Consider the following 13659-nt stretch of genomic DNA (forward strand, 5'->3'; position numbering starts at 1 on the left):
GTGCAGCCACTTTCCTTTTCCTCTTCTACAAAGCACAGGCCTGTACCCCAAAGGAGGCTGCACTCTGCACACATGCAGCAGATAGCCATACACAGGCACTGCATGGAGCAGATACTTTCCCATGGGACTGTATGGAGGACTTGCTAAGGCAGACGAGAGAATGGAGCAGTTGCTAGTTGCACTGCTACAGCCTTACAGAGAGATTTTTGCTTTACTTTTTCTTGTTTAACTGTTAATTTCCCTAAAGCATCAAAGTTGAAACCGTGGATGTGTCCCATTACCCCAGGAATACTTTTCCCTGCATGGGATGTGACCCATACTTCGTAACTGTTGCCTGTCTGCTCCATCCATTCACAAACACTGTCAACATACTTACAAAGTGATAGTCCTTACCATCATGTAGGTTTACTTTTATTTCTGACAGCTTCTACTTAGAGTTGACTAAGACTGAAGCAATCAAAGACAAGTTACATGCACACCAAGAGATCTGAAGCAGGTAATGAACATATCTGTTGCGTGAGCAGAAGCGTAGAGTATCAGGGAGCTTTCTACAGTGCTGCTCAGGGACGTCATTCTTCTGATTTCTAAATGTAAAAAAAAAAAGAAGGAAAATAATGTACAAGTTACTGGTGTAAGAGAATTACTTGCGGGGCTGTTTCAGGTCTGTGGATGGTGCATGTTATGCCATATTACCAGTAAAAAAGTATTATCTCCCAGTTCTGATGAGAGCCTCAGATTCTTACAGGAAAGTATTACTGGTACGTATCTTGGGAGGCACTAACATGATTTTCAAAAAGCACCAGTTCTGAATAAATACCAATTCTGGATCTTTGTGGTTTTTGATGCACAGGAAGAGTTCTTCTCTGCAGCACTCCAACTCACCTGTCTTCCGATGTCACGACTCTTGGCTCGCAGTTTGTTAACCTGACACTCAGCAATATCAGCTCGTTCTTCAGCCTCTTCCAGCTCATGCTGGGTCTTGCGGCATCGGGAGAGATTAGTGCTTGCCTGTTCCTCCTGAAATTCACGGTGCCATCAGTAGCATGCACACAACCTGGCACTGCCCCATTCCAATTAACACTCTGCACCTACTTCATTCTGATGTCACCTACTGCAGTTAACCTCACAGCTCCATCCATGCATTACCAGCACTCAGTACATTCCCATCTAGTACTACCAAAAACTTGAGCACTGGGAAAACTGTCTGCTATGGCTCCAAAAGTGTGAAAATGCCAGGATAACTATAACTGTGCCTGCTCTGCTGTGTGCCAGAACTCTTTAAAAATAAGCACTATTCAAAGGCAATGGCCACCAGTGCTCTATCAAACTGAGTATTCAATTATTTTAAGAAGTGTGGGACCCTAGGCTTTTTGGGAATCTCCCCCCAGGGCTCAAAACGACCTAAAGAGTCCTGTACTCACAGCTTCCTCGGCCTGTTTCTTGTATGCTTTCACTTTTAACTGCAGCTTGTCCACCAGGTTCTGGAGCCGAAGAATATTTTTCTTATCTTCTTCAGACTGTGGGAAGTGAAAGTTAATACCAAAGTGACACGCATAGAATACAAGAAAGATAAAGAAGAATGCAGAGGATCTGTAATACCTGGTAAGTGAGCTCCTTCAGCCTTCGTTCATACTTGCGAGCACCTTTCAGTGACTCTGTTCCTCGCTTCTGCTCAATGTCAAGCTCATTTTCTAACTCATGAATCTGAAACAGAACACCATGATAAAGACAGGAAGCTGCCAGGAATGGCTGCTGATCTTGCTGCAGGACCCAGGACTGTGGACCTAGTTCTGTGGACTAAGGCCTGCACAGGAAGTGGCAGCACAGAGCAGCTTCCTGCAGCTGCTTATTTGGATTAGACTAGCTAACACCTGTTCACCACACTACAATAATAATGATATAGTTTGTGACTCCACAGCTATTTATGCAGCGAACTTAGCTTTGTATACCTGGGGCTGCCTAAACCAAAATTAGGCTTTAATCTGTCAGATAAGAGGAAACTGAAACAGGGGAGGGAGGGTTTTGTTCACATTGTTCAGGCAAACAAAACTGTTTCATTTGTGATTTTCAAATCCAGCTCGCTCTCATGAATAGCCTGGAACTACCCATTTGATGATGGCTCCCACAGCTCTATTCCTGTCCTGCAGTGTATGTAAGTCAAATCTGGATGCCAGTTTCTTTCTTCTTCTGTGTATACCTTGTTTCACAAACAAAAAACACTTAACTCCCCATCAGCTGTGCTGTATCTTGAAAGTTAAATAGTTTTAGACCAATTCAGTGGGTCAGGCAAATGCTTCATCTAGCCCAGTGCTCTGTCTCTGAGTGTCTAGAGTGGCTTCTATTTTGAGACAGCATGGAAGACTGGCTGCTATCTACCCTCCTCACACTTGCCCAACTTCCACACATTAGATTACAGGTTTCCGGTGGCATATCTGTACCTGTTCCCCTGAGCTTATAAACCTGCTGATTTCAAATCCCTCTTTGAGCCTTCCACCAACTGCCTCTGCAGCCCCCTACGGCAGCAGAGTCCAGAATTTCACTACCCAGTCTGTAAAGTACTTTATTTGTTTTGAACTGACTTCTGAGTAAGGATCACATGATCTGCATCACATGTCCTTACTTCTAGCATTTGTTTAATCATAAACTGTGCATTCTGATTCCTAACCATGCCAGTAAAGCCCATCTCTTTTTTTCTTAAATATATATATTTTTAAATTTAGCTTTCTGCTTCTTCTGTACACTGAGAACAGAGTTTCTAAGACCCATCATGTAGTGAGATCACTCTTTGCATAGCTGTAGCTGCCAGTTCCAAGTTCATCCCCACATAATATGTTTAAAATTGTTTTTCTCTAGATACTATACTGGTGTTCATCTACCACCATTTTGCCCATTTCATTTGGGTTTTATGAGGTTATTCCCAAGATCCTTACTTTCAGTACAACACTAAGTGTAACCCTCATCAAATCTGATGGAGATCCTTGCTCTAGACTTCCCAAGAGATTCTAGCAGCCAAGGTCTAGCTAAAGATATTGACCTTAGTTTATCCCAGTCTCCACCATACCCTGGCCTCTAGTTTCTGGACTTGCTTCTTTCCACCCTTCAGGGCCAGCTGCTCTGCTTCATCCAGACGGTGCTGCAGATCCTTCACCATTTGTTCCAGATTCCTCTTCATTCTCTCCAAGTGAGCACTGGTGTCCTGCTCCTTCTTCAGCTCTTCTGCCATCATGGCTGCCTGGTTGTAGTGCAGAGTTATGAATACATCTCCACATTACTGGCAGTCCTGTGCCCTCTCTGGGAGAAATGCTCACAGTGGTGAATGATTCTCCACATTCTTAGTCAGCTGCCTATGATCATGTTAAGGGTCTGTCATATAAAGAAGATCACAAAATCTACTCTGTCTTGCAAATTGGGCAGGATTTGATAAGAAGAATAAAAATGTCAGCCAAATGACAAAGGAGTCAAAGCTTGTTTTTAAATGAAAGTGAAGTTAGTGGCATCTTAAAGTATCACCAATTAGTGCTCTGTTGGTTTTGAATATATCAGTGTTTGGTACCTAAGTTTGCTTGACATTCAGACTCCTAAGCATCTTTTACCAGTGGAATGACTGGAGTCATTCAGGTTCTCCTGAACATCAATGAAGAGCTTGTGTCTGTTGGGCTTTTCAGACTATGGGGTGGATAGCTTTTACCCCTGTTTCATGAAAAGAGTACAGAGGTCAAAGGAGAGCCTAGAAAACTCTTATTGTACAGAAACCACAACTACACACATTGCTTCAGGTGTGCCACAATGTGATACAAGAGAGTAAGCATTTTCTGTTTTATTTTCTTACACCTCTTCTAGATAGTTCTAAGACTTGGTTCTTTTGATGTCATGAACAGTTTCTGTGTTTAAATTAAGCATTTGTATTATCCCTTCTTATTTTACTTTTTATTTCTTATAAAGAGAAGCATGTATGATTTTAGTCTCAATCCCTATTTTTCTGCAATATCTAGGTAGGACTTGGTCCAAAATGCTCTTTTCCCGTTTCAATTTTGCCACCATCTGGCTTTTACTGTCAATTACATCTATCCAGGAAGCAAAAGTGAATGTGAGTATTGTGAGTATTGTGAAGAGGAGACAGGACAGTTTTTCAGTATAGACTGCTAGCAGCAGAACATGAGCAGATTAACTTGACTGAAAGGTTCTTCCATGATAAGCAGTAGAACAGAGACTGCAAAAGACGCAGGTGGGAGGGCTTGTGTGTCACTGTTATTTTCTGTTCCTAAGTTGCACCTCACTGCTGCCTTTCTAAGGTGTAAATATCAGTGCAATAGGATAAAATGGAGTGAAGCAAGCAAAAATACTTACATCTGTGATTGCTTTCTTTGCCTTTTCCTCTGCATTTCTGGCTTCCTGAATGCTATCTTCAACTTCATTCTGTAAATGAGTTATGTCCACTTCCAGTTTCTTCTTGGTGTTCAGGAGGCTTGTGTTCTGTTGGGACAGTCCAAGAACAGGTCATTCCCATCCCACTTCATACCAGTCTAACATGCATATTATAAAACAAATACCTGAGAATGGAGAATCTGCGCTCGCTCACAGGCATCTGTCAGCTCCTGCTCAGAAACTTTCCGGGCTCGCTCTGTCTGCTCAAGGGCAGCTCGCATCTGCTCAAGTTCTGTCATCATCAGATTATTCCTACGCTCTACCACAGCAAGCTGCTCCTTCAGGTTATCATTCTCTCTCAAAGCATCATCCAAATGGAGCTGGGAATCCTTTGAAGTGGAAGGTATGGTAAGACGCAGAGGAAAGCAGAATGAATATTAAAGACCTTGTTGAACAGTTGCCCCTGTGGTCCCTACCTTGAGTTGCCCTTGCACGCCTTTGAGGTGCTTCTGTATTTCTGCTACCTGACAGTTGGCACGGCTCAGCTGTATCTCCATGTCATTCAGATCTCCCTCCATCTTCTTTTTCAGCCTCAAAGCATCGTTTCTGCTTCTAATCTCAGCATCCAATGTGGTTTGCATAGACTCTAATACCCGCTGATGATTCTTCTTCAACTGTTGAACTTCCTCATCTTTCTCTGCACCTCTTCTGTCAACATCTGACTTCACTTGGTTCAGCTCCAGCTGAACACGCAAGATTTTCCCCTCTTCATGTTCTAAAGAGCCCTGGTAGTGTTGAAATAATATTAGACTGAAATGTTCATTGCTGAGAAATGCCTATGCATAATTTTGACACTTCACAGTTAGTAACACAGATGTGTCCTATTGTAGAACTTCAGAAAAGGCCTAGCTCTGAAAAAGCAGACTTCTTAATACAGGAGTTATTATACCCTAGCTGCACAGTAAACAGTAATTTGGTAACAAGACTGCTTAGAAAAATGACTCCAATACCACAAGGTCTGAATGGTGAGAGCTATGTTCACACTACAGAGATAACAAAATGTGAAAATATTAAATTGACAGGAAAGCCAAGTGTTATGCTCCGTAGAAGTTTGCCTTCACTTGCATCTTCATGCTGAATTCTGCTTAGGGACACTGCACTTAGTCTCACCCAAAGTGAGAAGCCCCAGCAACTGTGTGGGCATTCTCCCATATAGCCTTTTTCCTGTGATGCTAGTAACATCTAGACTAAGCTGTTTAGGAGTTATGGCTTGAGGCTGGGTCTTTACAACCAGTGGACAAATATAAGCACATACAGAGGATGAAGCATTCCCATATAGCTTTGGCATCCCTTCTAAGAACAGTCCCTCCCAACATGCCTATTTCTCCCTCTTGGTTCTAGAAGGAGCTCATGGTAACTAATTCAGGATGAGACTGCTGACACTTTGACACAAAAATTGGAGCACATGGATTCGCATGGCCACTATTACTACTGTGTCTACTTCCCTCCCACCTTGTGTGATCTCAAGATCATAGATGTCAGATGCTTTTTATTCCTTTTCTTTTCTAAGGAGACTTAGGAAGAAAAGGAAATGAGGCTCTTCTTGGAAGTGGGCATCACAAAAGGTAACAGTCAAAAGGTAATAGAAGGGAAAACCTGACTGCATGTAATTTTAAAAAAGTTTCTCCATAAGAATGATGCCATAAGAATTTTCTCCATAAGAATTATGGTTATGGAACAGTTCATCTTGAGTGTAGTCATGTAGCATGTGTGGGACAAACAGGGAATCAGGCCCAGCCAGCATGGATTCAGTTAAGGCACATCCTGCCTGACCAATCTCATCTCTTTCTATGACAGAGTGACCTGCCTGGTAGATGAGGGAAGGGCTGCTCATGTCGTCTGCCTAGACTTCAGCAAAGTCTTTGACACTGCCTCCCACAGTATTCTCATTGAGAAGCTGGCAGCCCATGGCCTGGACAGGAGCTGGCTGGAGGGCTGGGCCCGGAGAGTGGTGGTGAATGGAGTTAAATCCAGCTGGTGACCAATCATATGTGGTGTCCCCTAGGGGTCAACATTGGAGCCTGTCTGATTTAATATCTTTTCTGAAGACCTAGACAAGTGGATTGAGCACACCTTCAGTAAGTTTGCATGACACCACTCTGGGGGGATCTGATCTGCCTTGGGGTAAGAAAGGCCTATAGAGGGACTGGGACAGTCTGGATTGCTGGGCTGAGGCTAATAGGATGAAGTTCAACAAGACCAACTGCCAGGTCCCACACTTTGGTCACAACAACCCCATGCATTGCTACAGGTTTGGGGCAGAGTGGCTGGCAAGCTGTGTGGAAGAAATGGAGGTGTTGGTCGACATTTGGCTGACAGTTGGCTGAATGTAGGCCAGCAGTGCCCAGGTGACCAAGAAGGCCAATAGCATCAGATAAAGTGTAGGCAGCAGGAACAGGGAGGTGATTGTTTCTCTGCACTCAGCTCTGGTGAGGCTGCCCCTCAAGTGTCATGTTCAGTTTTGTGCCCCTCTCTATGTGAAAGACATTGAGGCCCTGGAAAGCATCCAGAAAAGAGCTGATGAGGGACCTGGAGCACAAGTCTTAAAGGGACCAGCTGAGGGAACTGAGAGAAGTCTGGAGAGGAGGAGGCTCAAGGGAGACCTTATTGTTCTCTGCAACTCCCTGAAAAATAACTGTGGTGAGATGAGGATCATCCTGTTTTCCCAGCCAACTAATGACAGGGAGAGAGGTGAGGCGATGGCCTCAAGTTGTACCAGAGGAAGTTCATGTTAGATATTACAAAGAATTTAATCTCAGAAAGAGTGGTTAGGCATTGGCAACTTCCACTATGGAAGTGGTGAAGTCACCAGCCCTGGAGATGTTTAGGGAAAGGGTAGGTATAGTACTTAGGGGCATGGTTAAGTAGGCAATATTGGTGGTAGTGGGGCAGATGGACTACATGATCTTAGAGGTCTTCCCCAACTTTAATGATTCAATGATTTCTTGCTGTATAGAAAATAAGGCTCTGAGTAACCTAATGCAATTTGACTAAGGAACAAAAATTGTCAGATTTTTGAAACACAAATAACCTTTCTGCAGCTTTTCAGAAGAGCAAAATCAAACTAGTAGTGTAAAATGAGTTCAGATTTACCCTGGGACTGAGTTTTTTGCGTACAATAGCACAACAAGCTGGGCCATATTGGAGCAGGAGAGGTGCAGTCCCTGTTACTTGTTCTGCTTGTGATCTCATACTGGACCTTCATGGCATTATCAGGATAAACAAATTTCTAAATTTTCTCCATCCATGATCTCCCTGAAAACAAGCCCTCTTACTAAGAAACTTGCCTCTGCTTCTTCTAATGCTGCTTGAAGGTCATACTTCTCTTGCTCAGTTTGCTTCTTTGCTTTCTCCAGTCCATGGTTAGCTTTTCCAGCTTCAGCAAGCTGTTCAGTAAGATCAGAAATTTCCTCTGAAACACAGAAAATGCACAATGAGTTCATCTTAAATAATGTTGTCATTGGCACCTGCAATTGCTGTTTGGCAGTGGGAATGATGGAAGAGATAATAATATACTAGGAAGTGACAGCGAGAAGAAATAACTGGTCTTGCATCATGTGAAGTCTTTATTCCAGATTACCTGTTATTTCTAATTCAGTGTGCAAGTTTAAAAATGAGGGGAGCCAAGCAGAGATAGCTCAGAGAGCAATCTGTTACTTCTGGATTCTGAAATTACATCTCCAAAGACAGTCCTGTTTGATTTTATTCTAAAATACCCCACAGGGAACATTAGGCTCCACATAAAAGAACCGAATTCTGTTTCCTTTACACAGATAGTTCACTTGTTAAATGCCAATCTATTGTGCTACATCTGCTCGGTGCTCCAATCAGGAAATAAAAAACAACCCTCCCAGTTTTTCTAACGGCAGTGATTGAAGTGGTCTGAAAAAAACAAGTATCTGTTTTCTTCATCATTTCTGCAGATTCAGTTAATTTGGTCCCTAACCATGAATGGGATTATAATGGTGTAGAGGAGGGGAAATACAACGATGGCACTAGCAACCATGAAGAAGCAGGATACTGTCATGAGCTGTAGGCATGTGCTCATAGGTGACCTTGTGATTATCTGAACAGAAAAGAAAGTCACATAGCCTGAGTTTTGCAGGCAAACCACAAGAAACAAATGCTTGGGAAGAGGCAGAGCTTCGGTGTACCAGAAACAGAGAAGCATCTCTTGGTTCACTGTGGATCCCAGCTGACAGAGATCTGAACTTACGCTGAAGGTTCTTGTTCTCCCGTCTGACAGTCTCAACCTGGTCAAGCACTTCTTCATAGGCATTCTTCATCCGGAAGATCTCAGTGCTAAGGGTGCGAGACTCTTTCTGGGCAGCTTCCAGCTCAGCCTGACTCTCCTGGTACTTCTGCCTCCATTCAGCCACAACCTGGAGTGACAGGAACTATCAGTGCACAAGACTGGTCCATTTTACAACACACCTGTTCCTGCACATTTATAGTATAAGAACCTAAAAGATGTGGTTTGTCTTGCAGTCTTTTGCTTTGCCTTGATCACTGCCTGTAGCAATCTAATCAGTGGTATGTATACTGTGGCTGTTTCAGTGGTAACTACTTAAATTTCCCTCGAGGCTGACAGACAAGCATCAGCCAAAAGTCATAAAATTATTATCACAGAATCATTTGCCTTGGAAAGGATCTCTGAAGTCATCTAGTTCAACCCCCCTGCAATGAACAGGGACATCTATAGCTTGATCAAGTGCTGAGAGCCTGGTCCAGCCTGATCTTGAATGTTTCCGAGGAGGGGCATTCACCACTTCTCTGGGCAATCAGTTCTAATGCTTCACTATCCTTATCGTGTATATATTTTTTCTTATATCCAACCTAAATCCCCCATTTTAGTTTGAAACCATTTCCCCTTGTCCTATCACAACAAACCCTGCTAAAGAGTCTCTATCCGTCCTTCTTATAGCCCCCTTTAGTTACTGGAAGTTAGGGCTCGTTACTAGGCATATAAAAAGTTTCTCATTCTTCTTAGTCTTCCACTTGATATAGAGCTTCCCAATCTCCCTCGTGAAAACTCTGTGCTTTTTAAAACTATCAGAAGCTATTTTATTGTTTGATGTGGTTACCTGGAGTTACTCACACTGTGGCATTTTCATTACTGTTTGTTGTGTTACATGCTTCTTACCACAGTTCTGCTTTAGATAAAATGTAATCTATCATGTTGAGCGCAGAACTCTGATACGTTCAGAATTTGGTCTGGCCTATCAAATTTTTATGAAGTTCATATCTAGTAGCCTTTCCGAATGAACCTTGTCAAAGTTCTTCTGCTTTTTATCAAATGCTGCACAGGCTGCATTCGACCTCTCCACAGCAATCATGAGGTCATCCACTTCCCCCTGCAGCCTCTGCTTTGTCTTCTCCAGCGAAGCACACTTTGAATTGACAGCCTCAGTCTGCTCCTCTGAATCCTGCAGGCGCTGAGCAAGCTTCTTTCTGCAGGATGAGACAAGCAGTGGACAGGAGGGGAGTTTGACACAGGAGAGAGCCAGCATAGATAGCTGTGATATTATGGACAGAGAGCATGAGTAGAAGCCTGGGATCACAAAGAATGCTAGAGTGGTGCATAGGCTGGGAGAACACACAGAAAGAGATATGAACATGCAGGTAAAATGGAAAGAGGATTCTCCAGAAATCTGAGAGAAAGGTGATATGTGTGATGGAATTGGTGGAGAAAAAAAAGAGCACGTAAGGGGTAGACGACACCAAGGTGGGGAAGAAGCAGAAACAATTTCTGTATCGGCAGTGTGAAGAATATGAGTTTTCAACAATTGTGTTAAACTCCATAGCTAATACATTGGAATTCTGCATTCTATAGAGACTCTCCCAAACATCCACTCCATCTCATTTAACTCTTTTTTTTCTCCCTCAGATTTCCACTCTCAACAAATTACAAAGCACAAAGCTATGCAAATTCCCACTATAACTATGTTCTGGTTTCCTCCAACTCCTTCTCATATTTTTACTTATCTTTTTGTTTGCTCAAGACCATCCCTCCACATACTTGGCATCCTCCAGTTCTTCCATACACTGAATAGCATCTGTCTCATATTTGGTTCTCCACTGGGCCACTTCACTGTTGGCCTTGGACAGGGCACGCTGCAGCTCACCCTTGGCTTCCTGCTCCTCCTCATATTGTTCCCGAAGCAAGTCACAGTCATGGCGGGCAGACTGCAAGGCGTGGGCCAGCGCATTCTTGGCCTGTATAATTATAATTGTACAAATTGTCAAAACATTAACAATTTGTGACTGGACCTTTTTACTGTATTTTGATAAAAATTCCACATCTCACTGACCGCATTGCTAGGGTAACTGAAGGAGAAAAGTCAACAGTATATGTGACTCTATGTTTCAGACTTGATAATGTCAATCAAGATAAGGCGCACGGTGGAAGAACTGCCGCTTGCAACACTGGAGGCCCAGGTTTGAATCCCCCCTGTGGCGCAAGTGGTAGAAGTGCTGCACTGCTACACAGAGGGCTCGAATCCCGGGGGTTGGACTCGATGATCTCTAAGGTCCTTTCCAACTCACACGATACTATGATACTATGATACAAGATGGAGGCCATTTTGTTCAGTTTGTCTGGGACACTGCCTCTTAAACACATGAGCACCAAGTGCTTCTGGGCAAGAATAATCTCTGCAAAAGTTTCCCTGTAAGCTTTTCAGGTAGAATCTGGTGTTTGTTCAAAGGTGGAAAAGACTTTAATCTGTGTTGTCATTTATAATTCTGGGTAGTTCACTCCTTTTTCTTTTTTTTTTTTGCTGCTGCTGTACTCTTTGAATCAAGGATTTCCTATAGTAGTAATGCATTTACACAGATACTCTTATTCACTTCTCTCCTGTATTTGAACTTCAGAAAGCATGGTAAGAAGAGCTCAAATTGTCTTACTTAATTTTTAATGTCTCTTCTTGCATTATACTCCAAGGCTAAGTTCTGAAGTTTCACTGTTAATGTCTCTTTCTCAGAGGAGCTCTCATTTATTCTTTTATCACATTGATTTATTTTACAGTTTTCAGGACCAAATTAAAACACATCACCTTATTTTCTTCCTCTAGTTGCCTCTTCAGCTCTTCTGTCTCCTGTGTGATGGCCTGTTTGCCTCTAGTCAGCTGAGAAATCAGGGACTCCTTCTCCTCTAGTTGCCGAGTTAGTTCACCTAGCAAGGAAACACTTTTTTTAGACAGAAACACAAGACATAGGAAATTTGTACAAATGAGAAAGGCTAGCCATACACAAAGAGACTACAAGATTTAAAGTAAAATTCAAGGCCAGGCTCTGAGCAACCTGATCAAGCTGTGGATGTCTCTGTTCATTGCTGGGGAGTTGGACTAGATGACCTTTAAAGGTTCCATCCAACTCTAATGATTCTATGATTTGATAATTTAATTCTCACCAGGTAGGAAAGAGCTGTCAAAGATAACACTATGCTAGCATTGAAGGAAATGGAGTGAACTGACCACAGACACACACATACATTTTGATTGAGAATACTTCTTTTGGCTTGTTTTGTCCCCTTGTGCAGAGTTTCCTTGTCTACCCACAGGAAGAAATCCTACATTCTGAAGTTTGTTCAGATCACCCAGTGATAACTGTATTAGAAAATATATAGGCAAAATATTTAATACTTGGCACTGGACAATTATATTTAATCTAAGGACACACCATTCTCAGTCTGTAGACGTGTTTTCTGTGTGTTCATATCATTAATTAGTCGCATATGCTCATCATCTTTAATTCTGATTTCACTGTACTGGTCTTCGAGAGCTCTGCATGTCTTTTCCAGATTGCTCTGTTAAGACATAGAAAGCACATCTATCAGCTCATTTAACTGTTCAGAAAAACAATTGCAGCAGTGATAAATATTTAATCCAACCTTAGCTTTGGAGACAGACTCCATGTTGCTGGCCAAGTCATCAATCTCCATCTTCAGCTCACTCTTCTCCTTCTCCAGCTTCTGCTTGACTCGCTGCAGGTTGTCGATCTGCTCCCCAAGCTCCGCTGTGCTGTCCGCATGCTTCTTCCGCAGGGCGGCAGCCGTGGCTTCGTGCTGCAGCGTGGCCTCTTCGAGGTCACGGCGCATCTTCTGAAATTCTGCCTCACGCTTCTTGTTCATCTCAATCTGAGCTGCTGTAGCCCCTCCTGCTTCCTCCAGGCGCTCACTGATCTCCTCCAGCTCCCTGGAGAGGTCAGCCCGCTGCTTTTCAGTCTTTGCACGGATTGCACGTTCAGCCTCAATTTCCTCCTCCAATTCTTCTGTACGAGCCTAAGAAAGTTAATTGGTTAAATGAGAGCTTCTGAATAGAAATACCTGAAGTAAGCTTTAAGGAATAAAGAGCAAACATTCACTTTCATTATATCAACAAGGAGAGTAAAGCACTGCAAGAAATTTTACTGAATTGTGTCCTAGGACATTCAATACTCAGTTCTTGAGAAAAAGTGAATGTAAACTTTGGCACTTTGAACAGGTGAGTGGACAGTGAGTTGGACTGAGAGATGGCTGACTGGCAGTGCTGAAAGAGTTGTGATCAGTGGCTCATAGTCTACTTGGAGGTCTTTAGCTAGCAGTGATGCCCATGGGACAGTACTGGACCAGCTCTTGTCTAATATCTTCATCAATAAACTGGGATAAGGTATGGAGAGCCCCCTCAACAAAGCTGCAAGGTGGATCTGACACACCAGAAGACTGTGCTGCCATTCAACAAGGCCTGGACAGGCTGAGAGTTGTGTGCAGAGGAACATGATGAGGATCAACAAGAGCAAGTGTAGAGTTTTGCACCTGAGGAGGAATAACCACATGAATCAGCACAGATCAGGGGCTGGCCTGCTGGAAAGGAGATCTGTGAAAAAGGATCTGGGTGTTCTGGTGGACAAGAGGTCAGCTATGAGCCAGCAGTGTGCCCTTGTGGACAAGAAGGCCAATGGGACCCTGGGGTGCATTACAAAGAGTGTGGCTAGCAGGGTGAAGGAGCTTCTATCCTCTGCTTGGGAGGCCATATCTGGAGTACTGTGTCCAGTTCCGGGCTTCTCAGTCCAAGGCAGACAGAGAACTACTGGACAGAGTCCAGTGGAGAGCTACAAAGATGGTCAGAGACTGAAGCATTTCCCTTATTAGGAAAGGCTGAGGCTCTTCAACCTAGAGGAGAGGATCTTATCTGTGCTTAAAACTATCTAAAGAGCAGGAGCCAAGCAGATGTGCCAGGCTCTTTTCAGTGGTGC

General features: G+C 43.2%; 1 protein-coding gene across 1 annotated transcript in view; it reads right to left on the reverse strand.

The window, feature by feature from the left end:
• Positions 1–487: 487 nt before the first annotated feature.
• LOC140259936 (myosin heavy chain, skeletal muscle, adult-like) overlaps positions 488–13659 on the reverse strand; it is a 38758-nt gene continuing 25586 nt past the window's right edge. Inside the window, exons 25-39 of the mRNA XM_072351731.1 lie at positions 12317–12706; positions 12106–12232; positions 11481–11599; positions 10445–10641; positions 9693–9876; positions 8642–8807; positions 7713–7837; positions 4842–5150; positions 4551–4754; positions 4348–4473; positions 3062–3232; positions 1600–1704; positions 1422–1517; positions 883–1017; positions 488–584 (exon numbers count right to left, since the gene is read on the reverse strand). Of these exons, the coding sequence (XP_072207832.1) occupies positions 570–584; positions 883–1017; positions 1422–1517; positions 1600–1704; positions 3062–3232; positions 4348–4473; positions 4551–4754; positions 4842–5150; positions 7713–7837; positions 8642–8807; positions 9693–9876; positions 10445–10641; positions 11481–11599; positions 12106–12232; positions 12317–12706 (2469 nt within the window). The 3' untranslated portion in view covers positions 488–569. The remainder of the gene's footprint in view (positions 585–882; positions 1018–1421; positions 1518–1599; positions 1705–3061; positions 3233–4347; positions 4474–4550; positions 4755–4841; positions 5151–7712; positions 7838–8641; positions 8808–9692; positions 9877–10444; positions 10642–11480; positions 11600–12105; positions 12233–12316; positions 12707–13659) is intronic.

Source organism: Excalfactoria chinensis, chromosome 17 (assembly GCF_039878825.1).
Source record: "Excalfactoria chinensis isolate bCotChi1 chromosome 17, bCotChi1.hap2, whole genome shotgun sequence".
Taxonomy (NCBI): Eukaryota; Metazoa; Chordata; class Aves; order Galliformes; family Phasianidae; genus Excalfactoria; species Excalfactoria chinensis.